At 37.5% G+C, this 16,868-nt stretch overlaps 1 protein-coding gene across 1 annotated transcript in view; it reads right to left on the bottom strand.

Moving 5' to 3' along the window:
• Positions 1-259: 259 nt before the first annotated feature.
• Positions 260-16,868, bottom strand: part of MIPOL1 (mirror-image polydactyly 1) — a 347,233-nt gene continuing 330,624 nt past the window's right edge. Inside the window, exon 14 of the mRNA XM_066344523.1 lies at positions 260-3,786. Coding sequence (XP_066200620.1) covers positions 3,720-3,786 — 67 coding nt within the window. The 3' untranslated portion in view covers positions 260-3,719. The remainder of the gene's footprint in view (positions 3,787-16,868) is intronic.

Below are 16,868 nucleotides of genomic sequence, written 5' to 3'. Positions count from 1 at the left end.
TCATTTATTAAAGTAGAATGAAATTTTCTCATTTAAAAATAATTAACTATTGAGTTCACTGTAACTGCTTATACTTTGCTTATAACAAATAATCTTGCTTAAAACTTGCCTATAACTGGTTTTATGTCTAGCAGCTGCTCCGAGGTAGAGCGAAGCCTTGAAGTTCAAACCTCTGTTTGATAAAATTACACCATCAGAAAAAAAAAAAATTACACCGTCAGGTCTTAGCAGAAGGCCAAATTAAATAGTAAAAAGCAACTCAAAGTTATTTTTTATTAACAATTAATTGTGACAATATTCCTAATTTGTGAAGACTAAGACAAAGCGTGTTACTATTATACCCCTATAGAGAACTCTTTACATACACGTGACTCTTTACATACATGTGATGCTCTTTACATACATGTGCAGTTCACATTATTATATTTCATTGAAAGAAATGCATACAATCTTGACTTTTTAGAGAATTCATACAAATGTGTTTAAAAGAAATGATACAATAACAGAAATTGTAAGAGTTAAAATCTTTATTAATTTTTTTTAATAGAAGTGTTTGGAGACCTATGGTTTGCCTGGAGTTTTAGTCGTAAGTCCTCAGTTGTAAGTCCTTGCCAGGCGTTGGCAAGTTCATAGCCTCCCTGGGTCTGCTTCTTCATCTGTAGAATGTATGTACTAATAACAGCAATAACACTAAAATTATCATTATCATGTGGCTAATATATGTATATAATAATGATAATAATATGGTTGTTAATAGGATCAAAAAGATAAATGTGAAAAAAATTTTGCAAATCATCAGGTGCTATGCATGTTTGTATTATCTTTTCTGCCTTTCTTCTGAACTACTTATTTTTACAAGAAGTGATTTCTCATGTTACTGTAGGAATTAGACATGATGTTTAAAGCAAACTCAAAGAAACATTTCTGGGTATCTTCAAATACTTCTGAAGTTGTTTTATTATTGAATATGTGATCTTCAGTGAGCAAGGTTATTCCTTCATACAAAAAATAAAAGACAATTTGAAAAACTGTTGGTGGACATTTTTAAGTGTAAATTTTAAGTAATTTTTTAATGATAATATCTGACTAAAATATTTAGCATATGTAATTTTGTAGACATTCACTTTCAAGGGGATGTGCGAGACTTTGGGGTGATTACCCACATTGAACAATAGTAGATGTTCCAATTGTTTTGTAAATTTAACTTTATAATATCAAATTCTACGAAAGATTTGGATATTGATAACAGGAATTGCTCTAATCTGATCATTTAGATTTAGAAAGAAATGTTTGGAAATTGTAAAATGCTACACTTTGTTTTATAAAAACACAATTTTGCAAAATTACTCTAGAAAAATTTCTCTCTTCTTTAGGACTAACCTGAAAATTCAAGTTTACTTGTTTTTGTTTTTTTATCATTTCTTCCTTTTCTTTGAATTTATTGGGTGACACTGGTTAACAAAATTATACCGGTTTCAGGTGCACAATTCTATAGTGCATCATCTGTACACTGTATCCACCACCCCAAGTCAAGTCTCCATCCATCACCATTTATCCCTCTCTCTTGCACCTCGACCCACTGTCCTTCCCCCCAATGGCATATGTAAGAATGGTGCATAAATGACTCTGTACTTGTCTTGAAAATAGATAGTGGTAGATAATTTAGTTTACTCTTAAAGATGAATTAAACAATTGTAGGGACTTGAGAAAAATTTTCATTTGCCAACAAAATTTTTTATGAATTCAATCTCTACTTATCTTTTTCAAAATCACCGCGTTTTCCGTGTCCATGAATTCTTTCTCCCTTTTTTGCTCAGTCACACCACTCCCAACCCCCACCCTCCTTACCCAGACACTGTCAGCCTGCTCTCTATTTATGAGTCTGTTTCCATCTCCCTTGCTAGCTGTGATTTATTTGAGGAGGATTCTGGAACGGACAATTTTGTGACAAGATCTGTTTCTCTTTACTTACCTTCATGACGTGAAAGGTGTTGTTGCTTCACATGTGCATGTTGCAGGTAAAGCCCAAAGAAAAGACTCCATGTATGACCAAATTATTTAAAATTTCTCTACTTATATAGTCACTAGTTTGTAAGAGGCTATACTTCTCTTTAGGACTATGGAGTAGATCGAGGTAGATTACTTTTAACTCCTGTTGTTCTTTATTTTCTAATTTTCATACTATAGTTTAAAAACTAAATAAAAGCAGGCAACATTAGTAAATTCTAAACTTAAATTCAACAGATGATTCTAACTCTTTATTAATTTAATGGATTTAGTAAGGAAGAAACTGAGTTGTTAGCAGTATGATTCTCTTGTTGCTCTGTGATAAAACACCTTACATCTTTCCGCAGAGTAAACAAAGTTCAAATGGATAACCTCCAATGGCATATGTAAGAATGGTGCATAAATGATTCCGCACTTGTCTTGAAAATAGATAGTGGTAGATAATTTAGTTTACTCTTAAAGATGAATTAAATAATTGTAGGCACTTGAGAAAAATTTTCATTTCCCAACAAAATTTTTTATGAATTCAATCTCTACTTATCTTTTTCATCCAGTTCTAGACATAGTCATTTTTTCTATAGGCTTCTCACCTATTCAATCTAAAAGAAAGATAATTTTCCTAGAGTCATATATACAAATCTTCATTTTACTAATAATTTCATATGGTTGGTTAGAAGTGACTGCTATGCTCTATTTTAAGTTATCTCTTAAATAATATAGGTAACCTGAATAAAACTGTAGGTTTGCTTTTTTCCAAGACCATATATTTTTACATTATAATTTTATTGCATATTACATATTGGATTCTCTTCTTCCACAAAAAAAATTTAAATGGTAACCTAAATGAAGATAATTAAAAAGAATACTTAACATGTCAGATGGCCTCTTGCATGCTGGCACAAATTTTCAAGCCAAAAGCATCCCAGTCTACTAGACAGACTTGGCAATATGTACAGCGTAAATAAAGTTTAGATAATTATTCAGACCAAACACGAAAAAGTATTGACAAAATGAATTTACATGTGCACATTAACAGTAACCTATATCCTCTTTTTATTGAAAACAGTCTGCATTATTTTTATGGAAACAAAAATCATGCCTTGATTAATGTAATTTTAATGTATCAATCTTTTATTAAAAATTATACATTTAATTCTTAGTACCTATACTTAATATTCTTTAATACTAACAAGTATTACATGCATGCACTGAAGGAAAACTCTATACTTATGTCTGAGCTTCTTACATCAGGTAAGAAATAAACTCTATATGGAAAAATGCATTTATCTAAAAATTTGACCTAACACAGTAGATTAAGGTTTGGACAATAGTGATTCTGCTGCATTTTGACTTGCAAAGGGCCACATGTGAAGATATGATCCTGACTAATTTCCCAATGTTTCTATAATAGTCTTTCAGTTAAAAAGAGTTACATTAAATATAGTGAGATAGAAAATAGTCACAAAATAAACTACAATTTTATAGCTACCCATTGGTAAAAGTTTGTAGTCAATATATTTAGATAAATAACTCAAGTCAGCAACAAAGTGGTTAAACATTTGTGATTTGATTTTATCTCAGCTTGGAATGTGGTTGGAGTGTCCCACTTCTAACAACTGTTTGCTAAGTTAAGGCTTTAGTGTTTACACAGTGTTGAATGAAGCAGCCTGGTCACCAGATGTGACTGCTTCCCAGACTGGCGTTTTGTTCAGTCAGATCACTGTCCTCACGGTCCCCATTCCAACCTTCTTCCTCAGGACGTCCACCAGCCTTTCCAACCTAATCAGAGGCAAGGAGGTGGAAAGGGAAAAAATGAATATAAGAAGTACAATTATTTTAGGACTGTTTTGGCTGAAAGTGGACAAGATTTGCCTGTGACCTTGAGTCCTGGTAGTCATGTTAAGAAACAAAGCATTACTGAAATCAAGAGACACTGGTACAGAGTGCCAAGTATTTGAGTTAAAAAACCCCAGCAACAACACAAACTTTAACCCAGATCTTCAGATTATGTCATCATTAGATGGTGTTTGAAAAATATACGCTATTCATTGCCATAATTATCTTATTTGCATTAAGGTTGTGAATCAATCATTTATTATGCAATGACAGGATAGCATATTAAACGTAAAGCAGTTTCAAACCGATTTTTACCTAAGAAGTACTTATTTCAATTCAGAAATACTAGCAGTCTTACACCTGCTACTTAGCTAAATAAATGACACATGGGTAGACTGTACAATTCTTATGCATTAATTTTTTTTCCCCACAGAGTCAACTGATGAAGATAAAGCCAGGAATTAGGTGGCTAGGGGGGAAAAACATCATGTCTCAGTGTTACAAAAATCACTTAAATAAATACAAATAATTTGATAATAATAAAACCAGACCTTCTGTACTACATTTAAAACTTTCTATTCCTGAGTAGTATAAATAAATAGGCTAGAAATAAATAATTTTTAGTTGATTAAAATTCACCAATTATACTGAAAATAGAGTGAAAAGTTCAGAAGCTCATTCTGTAGCATTTTTGGCTATTCTATGGGCGGGTTATCACATTCATGTGGATCAGTGAAAGTTTTGTTCGACAAAGGATGACAGAATCAGACCATTAATTGTTTTTTCTTTTATTTATTTTTTTACTGAAAGTATAAAGCGTAACTAAACACTTGCTTGATGTTATACACAGAGGAATCTCCATTATAAGCGAAAATCATGCCCAGCAGTTTTCATGTACACAATTTTCCCTCCTCGGAGACCGCAGAGACAGAGCCCAGTCTGCTCCAGCCTGCCTCATTTATATGGATCCATGCATGAGGGTCCTCTGCAAATAAACTTAGTACAGAGCTAGACATGAAAGGAATGAAGGTATTCTTAGTGTCATTCACTGGTTCAGATGGACTCATCAGTTGCATCCAACACTGAAAACCAGCTCAAGGTTATTGGATGACTCTGAATATACTGACTTTTGTAGAAAACAGGAATATGACATGAAAGAATTAGGTTCATTAAAACCTTTGCTTTTAGAAATGCGGTAATAATCTTAGAGTGAAAATGCAAATTTGTCTATTTGTTACTATAAAATTCTCAAATGTAAGCTACCCATAAGTATTATACATTCACTAAAACAGCTTCAGCTTAGTGGTGCAAATATTTAAACTAGAAGATTCACTGGAGAATTCACTCTATTCAAAGATCATCTGTATAAGTTGGACTAGTGATAAAAACTAGTGCTGTCTTAGACACTGAATATTATATATGATTCATAGGATTACATAAATCTTCTAATTAAGACAAAATTTCACCAACTTGAATTGTGCAGGAGGGGGAAGAAAACTGCCAGTATGAAATTTAAAGTGTATTGCTAAATTATGATAGTGACTTGAATATTGTTAACCAACAGTTGCCAGTTAAAACCCTGAGAAGACATTAAGAGCTTATCTCTGCATATATTGTAACAAGTCAGGAAATAATTACTTTCAAGTTGGTTAAATATAGACTTCCTCCACAAAATCATCTGCACTATTAAAAAAAAATTCCTTAGCTCTGGCTGGATAGCTCAGTTGGTAAGAGCAATGTCCCAAAGTGCAGAGGTTGTGGGGTCAATCCCCGGTCAGGACACATACAGGAATAGATCGATGCTTTTTTCTCTTTCTCCCTTCCTCTCTCTCAAATCAATTAGTAAAATAATAATAATTCTAAAAAAAAGAAAGGGTATTAAAGCCCTGGCTAAATAGTTCAGCTAGTTAGAGTTTCATCCTGGAGCGCAGAGGTTGCCAGTTGGATCCCTGGTCAGGGTACATGCAGGAACAGACTGATGTTCCTATCTCTCTCTTCAATCAATCAATCAATCAATCAATCAATTAAAAAATAAATTTCCTCATAATGTAAAATTAAGCTCTTTTCTGCATAAATACAGTGTGTCCGTAAAGTCATGGTGCACTTTTGATGGGCCACAGGAAAGCAACAAAAGACGATAGAAATGTGAAATCTGCACCAAATAAAAGGAAAACTCTCCCAGTTTCATACCTATTCAGTGCAGCTCCATGTGGGCTCACGCACAGATTTTTTAGGGCTCCTTAGGTAGCTATCCCGTATAGCCTCTACAGACTCATCACTGACTGATGGCCTACCAGAACGGGATTTCTTCACCAAACTGCCAGTTTCCTTCAACTGCTTATCCCACCGAGTAATGTTATTCCTATGTGTTGGCGCTTTGTTATAAACGGGCTGATATTCACGTTGCACTTGGGTCATGGATTCGAATTTAGTGAGCCAAAGAACACACTGAACTTTCCTCTGTACCGTCCACATCTCGACTGGCATGGCCATGGGCTGCTCCGCTGTATACATGGTGTTACGTCATCTGCACATGCTGCCACATCATCCTACAGAAACTGGGAGGTTTTCCTTTTATTTGGTGCAGATTTCACATTTCTATCGTCTTTTGTTGCTTTTCTGTGACCGGTTAAAAGTGCACCATGACTTTACGGACACACTGTATACTGCTTACAAAAATCAGGGGATATTTCAAAATGAATATGAAGCTATAAAATATCCCCTAATTTTTGTGAGCAGTTTATTATTATCACTATATATTCTGAATCAACAGAATCCCAAATTCCTGAGACAAATCCGTGAGTACTCCTTTTGACTTCTCCTTTACAGATAACCTCATCCTACTTTTGTTTCCTTTTTTATTCATTAGGACGCTTTCCCATTTAGAACTAGTACATCTTGCTAAGGGAAGAGGTTAGGAGGAAGTACTTAAATATCATGTTTTGCAATGTCTTTACTATATTTCAACAATTACCAGATCAACCACATTCTCAGTTCATCCAGGTTGAATGATTTATGAATATTCGATCTCAGAAATGAGAAAATGCCAATTACTTAGTTTTGTGAAAGCTTACCAATTTATGAAACACAATGAAGCACCTATTCCTTCCTGTAAGAAATGAAATGCACCTGCCAGATGTGGGCCATGCCAGCAGGAAGGGAGGCTGCGTGTCTGTTGAAGCACCTTGCAGGATGTGCCTGCAGGCTATTCTTTACTGTCCAAATCAGTAACATCTTTTCAAAAATGATGCTGCTTACTGAAATAGGCTTAACTTCTTTACATTTTACTAAACGATAGCTTCCCAGGGGCTTCATGAGATAGGAGAAAGGTTAGAGCTAGGATTAGCATTTCTCCATTTTAAATATGAAGAAATTAAAGTACAAATCAGGTTCTGTGTAAAACAGGGAAGCGCCTGTTCAAAGCCACTTCTGCTAGGGTTTGGGCTCCTGGAGAAGTGAACATTCAGATTCTAGGTCAATGAATTGTTTGTCTTAATAGTTTCATTACAATTTTTCCTCAAGTTCTTAAGTCAGGTTGGTGTATTTCATCTTCTATTTTAATAATACATTATAGAAAAGTAAATTATTAAATGACACCTAATTAGGAATTAGTTGTTACAATCTATTTTTGTTTTATTTTCTATATAAACTTGAAAAGTACCGTATTTTTCGCTCCATAAGATGCACTGTTTTACCCCCAAAGGAAAGGAGAAAATGCCCATGCGTCTTATGGAGCAAAAAATATGGTATTTTATTAAATATTTTAACACACCATTTGGTTCAGAATACTTTTTTCCTTATTTTCCTCCTTAAAACCCTAGGTGTGTCTTATGGTCAGGTGCATCTTATGGAGCAAAAAATATGCTATATTTTACATAGAAATCCTATTTTGCAATAAACATTATTTTTATATTTTCTATGTATCTAATAAGTATATAATACAATGAAATACATAATTTTAATTTTAATTGAATTTATTGGGATGACATGGTTCACAAAACCATGCAGGTTTCAAGTGTACAACTCAATAAAACACCATCTACACACTATCTCAGGTGCCCATTGCCCAAGAAAAGTCTCTTTCTGTCCCCATTTGTCCTCCCCCTAGCAACCTCCACCCAGCCCTTTCCCTCTGGCTGTCACTTCACTCTTGTCTGTGTCTCTGGAGATACATAGTTTCCTATCAAGTAGATGAACTATAAATTATTTACAATATTCCTAATAGGTGTAGTTCCAATATTCATTCTTAGAGATTATTGTGATATATTTTAAAAGGCAAAATACTATGTGCCAGGAACTATGAGAAATGATTTATGCACATATTTAATTTTCATTATAACTCCATGACAAAACCAAATGTAATTTGATCAAAGCCACACTGCTACGGAGTTCCAGACATGATACTAGGTTAATTGCCACATTCCTCATCTATCTGGTGTGCTATGCCATTTCCAAAAGCACGGTTGACTTTTAAGGTTTATTTTTAAATTTTAGTGGGCTTAAGTTACTCTTATTGACTTGATAATATTGTTGCAAAGTGAGAGAAAGGAATAAAAACAGAACAAATTCCTCCTCATCAACTATAGATTATATTTTTGAGAGTAATTTTTGTATTTGTCAATGTGAGAGTAGCATTCTTTTTTTTTTATTTTTTATTTTTCTGAAGCTGGAAACGGGGAGAGACAGTCAGACAGACTCCCGCATGCGCCCCACTGGGATCCACCAGGCACGCCCACCAGGGGGACACTCTGCCCACCAGGGGGCGATGCTCTGCCCCTCCGGGGCGTTGCTCTGTCACGACCAGAGCCACTCTAGCGCCTGGGGCAGAGGCCAAGGAGCCATCCCCAGCGCCCGGGCCATCTTTGCTCCAATGGAGCCTCGGCTGCAGGAGGGGAAGAGAGAGACAGAGAGGAAGGAGGGGGGGGGTGGAGAGGCAGATGGGCGCTTCTCCTGAGTGCCCTGGCCAGGAATCGTTGGCTCAGTGGTAGAGCGTCGGCCTGGCGTGCAGAGAGTAGCATTCTTATTGGCTACACAATTTTCTCCAGAAAAAAATTCCTATAATTTAGGCAATGAGGTTACTCCATCAAACACAGTTGACTAAATTTTTTTTTTTTTTTGCTTCAAAGAGAAAGAACAAGGGAAATTCAAGGGAGGAGATGAATAAAAATCATCCTCCCAGCAGAAGAGGCAGAAAACCCATGGAAAATGCCATCCTTAGAGTTTGTCATTAGTATAAAACATCTTGCCACCCTCTTTCAACCATGGCTGAGGGGTGAGAAGACTTTAAATGTATTTTATCATCTTTTCTTTATACTTTTTATGATTTACTCAAGAGATGTTATTTGCTCCCTGATTCCACTTCAATGCTCTGACTTCCAAATGCAGACCGCCACCTCCAAACTCTCTTCTCCACTGTCTTAAACGCATCTCCTCTTGCCCTTTCCAAAGGCCCTTGCTATGCAGCAGACCTAAAAATTTACCTTGCCTCCTTCATCAGTTTCAGTATTTCTTATCTTGATTAATGTTGCTATTCATTAATTCACTCAACCTTGAAGTTAAAAAAATTTAGGAAAACTTAATACATAAAATTATTTTTTTTTCTCACTTTGGCTTGGGCCTGTGAAAACTTTGTGATGGAACCACTAATGTAGGCTGTGGGAAGCAATGGAAGAGTTTGAACTCATTTGGTACCATTATTTTCGTTTTAGAAAGGTCATACTGGCAAGAATGTAGGGATGGGATGGAGGCAGTTTAGCTTATAGGAAGGAAGTCCAGATAGTTCCTTATTAAAATAATCCTAAGCAAAACAAGGTGAATGCACTTAAGGCCACAAAACTGTACACTTAAAAAGACTTAAAATAGTAAATTTTATGTCATGAAGTTTTAACACAATTAAAAAAATAATCCTAGTGAGACCTGAACCAGAGCTGCAGCAGTGTAGATGGGAGAAGGATACATCTGAAAGATTTCTAGAGTATAGAATCACAAGGACCTAGTGACTTTAGAGGGTAAAGTGGGGTGAGATGGAGTGGCCAGGAAGAGTGTTGTCTCTCAGGTGACTCCACAGACAGCAATACAGTGACCCAGACAGTGGAGAGGAGCAGCTTTGTGCTGGAGAGGATGTGTATGAGGAAGATGACTTCAGTTTGGTACATACACATTTGAAATGTTGATGGGACAGTAAGTGAGGATGTTAAGTAGGCACTGTGCATAACAGTATGTGTTAAAGAAAGAATTCCAGGTTTATGACACAGATTACAGTTCAATCAATAAGCATTCATTCTGTAATTCCAGGTATTGTTCTAGGCACTAGTTATTCAAAAGACAGAACATGGCCCCTGCCTATAAGGGGCAGTGAGGAGGGAAAGTAGATCTTTATATGGATCAGGTCAATAAGTAATGGGTAAATGCTATAATAAAAGGATATGCACAGGCGTTACACAGAAAGAGAAAGAGAAGCAGGGCCTGTAAAAGCTTCTGGTAATGCCTGCGTTAGATATCGAAGGAGAAGGAGGACAGAGGCACCTCGAGAAGGGCGGCACAGAGAGGGGCAGGTGAGCATTCCAAACAGAACAGGACACGTGTGAAGGCACTGAGACATGAACGCATGGTGTGTCGAGTCCTGGCAGGAAGGTGGTTCCTCAGGATCATGAGTAGAAGGTGGAGAATGGCAGGAATCAGGCTAGTGACCAGATATTGCTCTAGGTTGCAACTAAAAAGCCATGGAAGTGGAGGAAAATGTTTAAAGAGAGAAATATTAAAAGAGAGGTGAAGTGGGAAGAGGATGAACTATAATGAAAACAAATATTTATAGTTAAAGAGATTGATAAAAGAATTTGAGAAAACAGGGAAGTAAAAAATGGATCAAGAGTAGGTGTTGTAACAGGACCCAGACAAGAGAATCTCAAGAAGGGCGTGATCAACAGGGTTAAAGACTTAAACTAGATCAAAGTGAAAAGTGCCCATCTGAATAGGAAATGACAACATTTTCAGTGCAGTTTTATTTATTTTTTATTTTTCTGAAGTTGGAAATGGGGAGGCAGTCAGACAGACTCCCGCATGTGCCTGACCGGGATCTACCCGGCATGCCCACCAGAGGGCGATGCTCTGCCCATCGGGGGTGTTGCTCTGTTGTAACCAGAGCCACTCTAGCGCCTGAGGCAGAGGCCACAGAGCCATCCTCAGCGCCCGGGCCATCTTTGCTCCAATGGAGCCTTGGCTGCAGGAGGGGAAGAGAGAGACAGAGAGGAAAGAGAGGGGGAGGAGTGGAGAAGCAGATGGGCGCTTCTCCTGTGTGCCCTGGCCGGGAATCGAACCCGGGACTCCTGCACGCCAGGCTGACGCTCTACCACTGAGCCAACCGGCCAGGCCTTCAGTGCAGTTTTAATGGCATGATAGAAGTAGTAGAAAACCTGAATGGAATGTGAAAAGGTACAGAGTCATTGTAGGTTGTTTTCTAAGAGCTTGGTTAGGTCAGTCAGTGCACACAGGAGAAGCGCCCATCTGCTTCTCCACCCTTCCCCCTTTCCTTTCTTTCCCTCTGTCTCTCTCTTCCCCTCAGGCAGCCAAGGCTCCATTGGAGCAAAGTTGGCCCAGGTGCTGAGAATGGCTCCATGGCCTCCGCCTCAGGCCCTAGAATGGCTCAGTTGCAATGGAGCAATGGACAGAGCATCACCCCCTAGTGGGCATGCCAGGCAGATCCCAGTTGGGCACATGTGGGAGTCTCCCCACTTCTCACTGCAGAAAAATACAAAATAAATAAATAAATAAATAAAAGAGCTTGGTTAGAAAGTAAGAAGGAATGTGGTTATAGGAATGGTACGCTGAAGAAGTTTTTAAAGAAATGGATGGATGGCTATGAAATAGATTTATGGGCTATGAGAGAGGAGACTATAGGAAAACACTAAAGTATAAGGGATGAAATGATACCTTTTTAAGTAGGGTCTCACCGAATGGGATTATAAGCACAACTTCCAGTATAATCACTGAGAAGTAAGACTAGAGAATTTTTCCTTGGAGACTATAAGGGGAAGAATACAACTGTAGGATAATTTTGTAGGCATAGAGGAAATTAATTGAAAAACCTTATGCCTGTTAGATTCAGTTTTTCTCATGTAGTAGGAGGCAAAGTTCTCTGCTGAAAGCATAGATGGATAAAAAAAAGGCTGGAGGAGAATGGTGACAATTTAATGGGACAAGGGAGGTGATTTTGGGTGTGTGAAAGGAATGATACATGAAACCGATGATCCAGCTACAGCTAGACTATAAGATGTGTAGGAGACATCAATCATCATAGTAGTATGACCTTTTTCCTCATTAGCTGTATACTTTGGGGGTAGACGTGGGAAGGGAAAATTATAAAGAAAGAAGTAACATATAAGTATGACTTACAGAGCAAGTGGGCTGAGAAAGACAAGGTTATAAGAAGACTGTCTTGGGGAGAAACTGATTAAACCTAGAATCCAGACTGGGTGGAGAAGAAAGCAAGTGAAAGGGGCTGTTAGCTTAGGAAACAAATGCAGGAGTGAGGAACTGAGAGGTTGACTTGATTTGTGCTGAAACTGAACAGCAAGAATAGTTAAACTAAGGTTGCAGTTATTGTCAAAGAAGCAACTTTGCTCTTAGGATTTCAGATGGAGAAAAGTTCTGAGTGATGACAACAGCCAAGGTAGCTGAAGTGGAGAAGTAAAGGTCATTAACGTTCAGGAGGTAAAGAACAGGACAGATGATTGATATTGATACTGACGTTGCTTAGCATGAATGCAGAAGTTGGGGAAGAGAGGGAGAGATAATGAATCAGGTCCCTAAAACTCACATTAAAGGAATGGCACTGATCAGGTGATATCACTGAAGTGGAGAGATAGAGAGTGATAACGCTCAGTGTTCTAATCTGATCTTCTGTGGCATGGAAACAAGAGTTTCTAGGCTGTGATGATACTTGGCAAATATGGTGTTCGTAGAACACTGCTTGCTGAAGTTGATGTCATGCCTAATATGGTTTACTGCCCATAGCACTTACTCTATTTTTAAATTAAAATTTAATGATTGTTCTATGTTTCAACATTTAAGATATATTCACTAAGAAGTTTATGCAGTAAACAATATGTAGTTTTAAAGCATCATTACTAACCATTGACTGTGAAATTAGTTTGATTTCTACCATAAGTTTCACATTAACAAACATAATTCAATCCTTTTCCCAAAACTATTTTGCTGTATAAAAATAGTTCTGAGTTATTAGAATAAATGATATAAAGAAATTATATGGATAGATTAATTTGGCTTCTCAGATAGTCCATTATATCAAATGTTATCATTCATTAATTCAGAAATATTTCTTGAGTACTTATTCTATAAATGCCAACTTCTGAACAGCTGCATCCTAAAAAGTTTTTAGGTGTGCCCACTGTAGATATATGTAACACGAAGTCTCTTTACAAATACAAAATCCTCAGTAAAGATGGACTGTAAAAAAATTCTCAGCTATAGAAAGTTATAGTGATCTCTAGGTTAAACCTTTTGAAAATAGTTCTAAGGTTTTAAATTTTTTTTAATTTTTATTTATTCATTTTAGAGAGGAGAGGGAGAGACAGAGAGAGAGAGAGGAGAGACAGAGAGAGAGAAGGGGGGGAGGAGCTGGAAGCATCAACTCCCATATGTGCCTCAACCAGGCAAGCCCAGGGTTTCAAACTGGCGACCTCAGCATTTCTAGGTTGATGCTTTATCCACTGCGCCACCACAGGTCAGGCAGTTCTAAGGTTTTAAATACTGTGAACAAGATGGTGTGTTCCATAGGAAGATGATGAGGAAGTGGAAGTCTGCTGTACTAGGGTATCACAATTCCTGGGTCACTGTATTTACTATACTTTGTTTTGCTTTACCTTTAGACTTATATTAACATCAAGAAATTGCTTCCCACCTAGAAGTTAAGCAAGCCACTTGGATTTATCTTTGAACTTGAACAGAACATAGGAAAAGTCAGTATATGGATATTCAGATGTGCTGTGATTAGAAATATGACATTCCTGAGAGGGAAGATGTGACCAGGAAAGCAGTCAGGGAGAGAGAGAGAGAGATTGGAAAAAGGCTATTCAGCTGGCTCTGAAGACAGGGAAAAGAGCCATAGCCAAGGATACAGGTGGCTTCTAGAAAGAGATCCCCCTCATTGACTCCAGAATGGAGGCAGCCCATCAATTCCTTGACGCTAGCCCCGTGAAAATGATTTTGAACCTCTGATTTTTCAGAACTATTAAGATAATTTATACTGTTTTAAGCTCCCTACACACAAAAGAAATATGACATTCCTTATTTTTTTAATGGCACTAATATCTAAGGTAGACAGGCACTGAAATGTTACATATATATATAAATATATATTTTTTTTTACAGAGACAGAGAGAGAGTCAGAGAAAGGGATAGATAGGGACAGACAGACAGGAACGGAGAGAGATGAGAAGCATCAATCATTAGTTTTTCGTTGCGACACCTTAGTTGTTCATTGATTGCTTTCTCATATGTGCCTTGACGGGGGTGGGGGAGGGGGCTACAGCAGACTGAATGACCCCTTGCTTGAGCCAGCGACCTTGGGTCCGAGCTGGTGAGCTTTGCTCAAACCAGATGAGCTCACGCTCAAGCTGGCGACCTCGGGGTTTTGAACCTGGGTCCTTTGTGTCCCAGTCCGACGCTCTATCCACTGCGCCACTGCCTGGTCAGGCAAAATTTTATTTTAAACAGACTAACACTTGCTCTCTTTTATGCAACCTTGAAAAAAAAAACCTTGGCATTTTTTTCAGCCTCATTCCATTTAAAAATCAGAACATGGAGAAGGATTAAAACTATATTTCCTTCTTTACATATCTCTAAAGTAATTCTTTAGATAACTCTAAGTTTTAGATTATAATATAGTGACTCCAGTATAATCTATCCCAAGCTTAATTAAGAGTTTGTTAGTAAATCAGATGTCTAGACAGTTTGCTGGCTTCCAGTGAATTTATGGCAGCATTAGTGCAGTGGCTAATGCTATTAGGACAGTGTTTATAGGCCTTGGCAGGGTAGCTCAGTTGGTTAGAGAATTGTCTGGACATGCCAGGGTGATAGGTTTGATCCCTGGTCAGGGCTCACACAGGAATTAACCAATGAATGCATAAATAAGTGGAACAACAAATCGAGGTTTCTCTTTCTCCCTTCTTCTGTCTCCTTCTAAAAAAAAATCAGTAAATAAAAGATAATTGAGTTACTTTGCTAATGCCCCTAACTTAATAGCAGAAAGTGACTGAGATAGTAGGATGAATTAAGATCAAGTGACAATTTTTCGGGCTCTTTCACTTTGTCTGTCAGAGGATATTTACATCATGTAAGATTCCCAAGAACACTCAACACCAGTCACAAGCCCATGAGGCTCCATGAGGTCAGGGACAACGTGTATTTGGTTCATCACTGTATTCTTGGTTACTAGCAGAACAGGGTCTAGAACATCAATAAGATACTGTTTACTTGTTTATGAATAAATATCACACACACGTATACTGGGAATTAGGAGTAACTTCAATTACAGTTTCAATTATAATGTAATGGAATAAAATAAAAACAACCATTTTCCATTGATTTGAAAGAGAGAAGGGAAGGGAGAGAGAAAAGCATCAACTCGATGTTCCACTTAGTTGTGTCCTCACTGATTGCTTCTCACTGGTGCCCGAACTGGGGATGGGACCCATGGCCTGCGTGCGCTGGTCCGCGCTTTATCCCTTGAACCTCACGGCTCGGGACTAATGTAATGGAGTGAAATTCTGATGATGAATCCTAACAGCAGGTTTCAAGAATAAAGAAAGAAAATTACTTCTTGTGAAGATTTTCAGTAAATATTTCATTTAGTCCAGGGCCTTTGCAGAAGCACATCAAATGATAAAGCAATTATGTAAAAAGAATAGATTTATCCCACTTTAAATGGAGGGAGTTTAAGGGCTTGTTGGAAAATATGTTAAGTGAAATTTCAGTCTAAGTGAGAACTAAGTCAAAGTTATCCTTTTTGTATCAGTAGGAATTTAGTTAATGTGATAATAAATGACTAATTCTTAAAATCAGTATCTGCAGCCCTTCTTTTTGATTTCATCACGTCTCAGGAGGAGAAATGAAGCATACAAAGGACACTATGAGTTGCCATAGATGTGAATTACTTATGCATCTTCTGCAGGAGGGGCATCAGAGTCAGAAACAAGCAGGCTCATGCCAGAGTATGGGAAAAAAGTTGTTGAAAAGCACCACCATTTTAGTTATTCCATTCAAAACTCTTGATTTCTAAGAATTAAAACTGGTTATGCTTGTGGCATTTTTAAAAAGAATACAGATTAGTGGAAAGGTTTCTTTTTTTTTTGAGTTTTGCCCTGCTCCATTGCTTGAAGAACAGTCTGCCTAAGTTATACCTGAAGTCACATAGATCTTCATTTCCTTTAGCCTGAAATAAACTGTTTTTTTGGTTGTATCATAGTCCTATTTAAAATATAATTTTTACTACAGTAATTTTGTTAAAAATCAAGATTAAGTCGTTTCCTTTTTTTTTTTTTTTTTTAGTGAGAGAGAGAGAGACAGGGACAGACAGGAAGGGAGAGAGATGAGAAACATCAACTCAGAGTTGAGGCACTTTAGTTGTTCATTGATTGCTCTCTCATATGTGCCTTGATGGAGGGGGCCTCCAGCAGAGCCAGTGACCCCTTGCTCAAGCCAGTGACCTTTGGGCTCAAGCCAGCGACCATGGGGTCATGCCTATGATCCCATGCTCAAGCCAAGCCGGTGAGCTCAAAGTTTTGAACCTGGGTCCTCAGTACCTCAGGCTGATGCTCTATTCACTGCGCCACTGGTCAGGCATCAGGTCCTTCTTAAAGAAGTTTGAACATTGCTAAATTATACTGTACTAAAAGTCCTCCCCCGCCATGGAGAACTGATCTTTGGTTTTAAGATAAGGATACAGTAAACAGAAGTCTGAAATTTAGTCTCACTCATAATATTTTTAGACTGCTAGGTTGTCACTG

This window comes from Saccopteryx leptura, chromosome 6 (genome assembly GCF_036850995.1).
Source record: "Saccopteryx leptura isolate mSacLep1 chromosome 6, mSacLep1_pri_phased_curated, whole genome shotgun sequence".
Taxonomy (NCBI): domain Eukaryota; kingdom Metazoa; phylum Chordata; class Mammalia; order Chiroptera; family Emballonuridae; genus Saccopteryx; species Saccopteryx leptura.
This window is presented reverse-complemented; position numbering and strand designations above follow the sequence as displayed.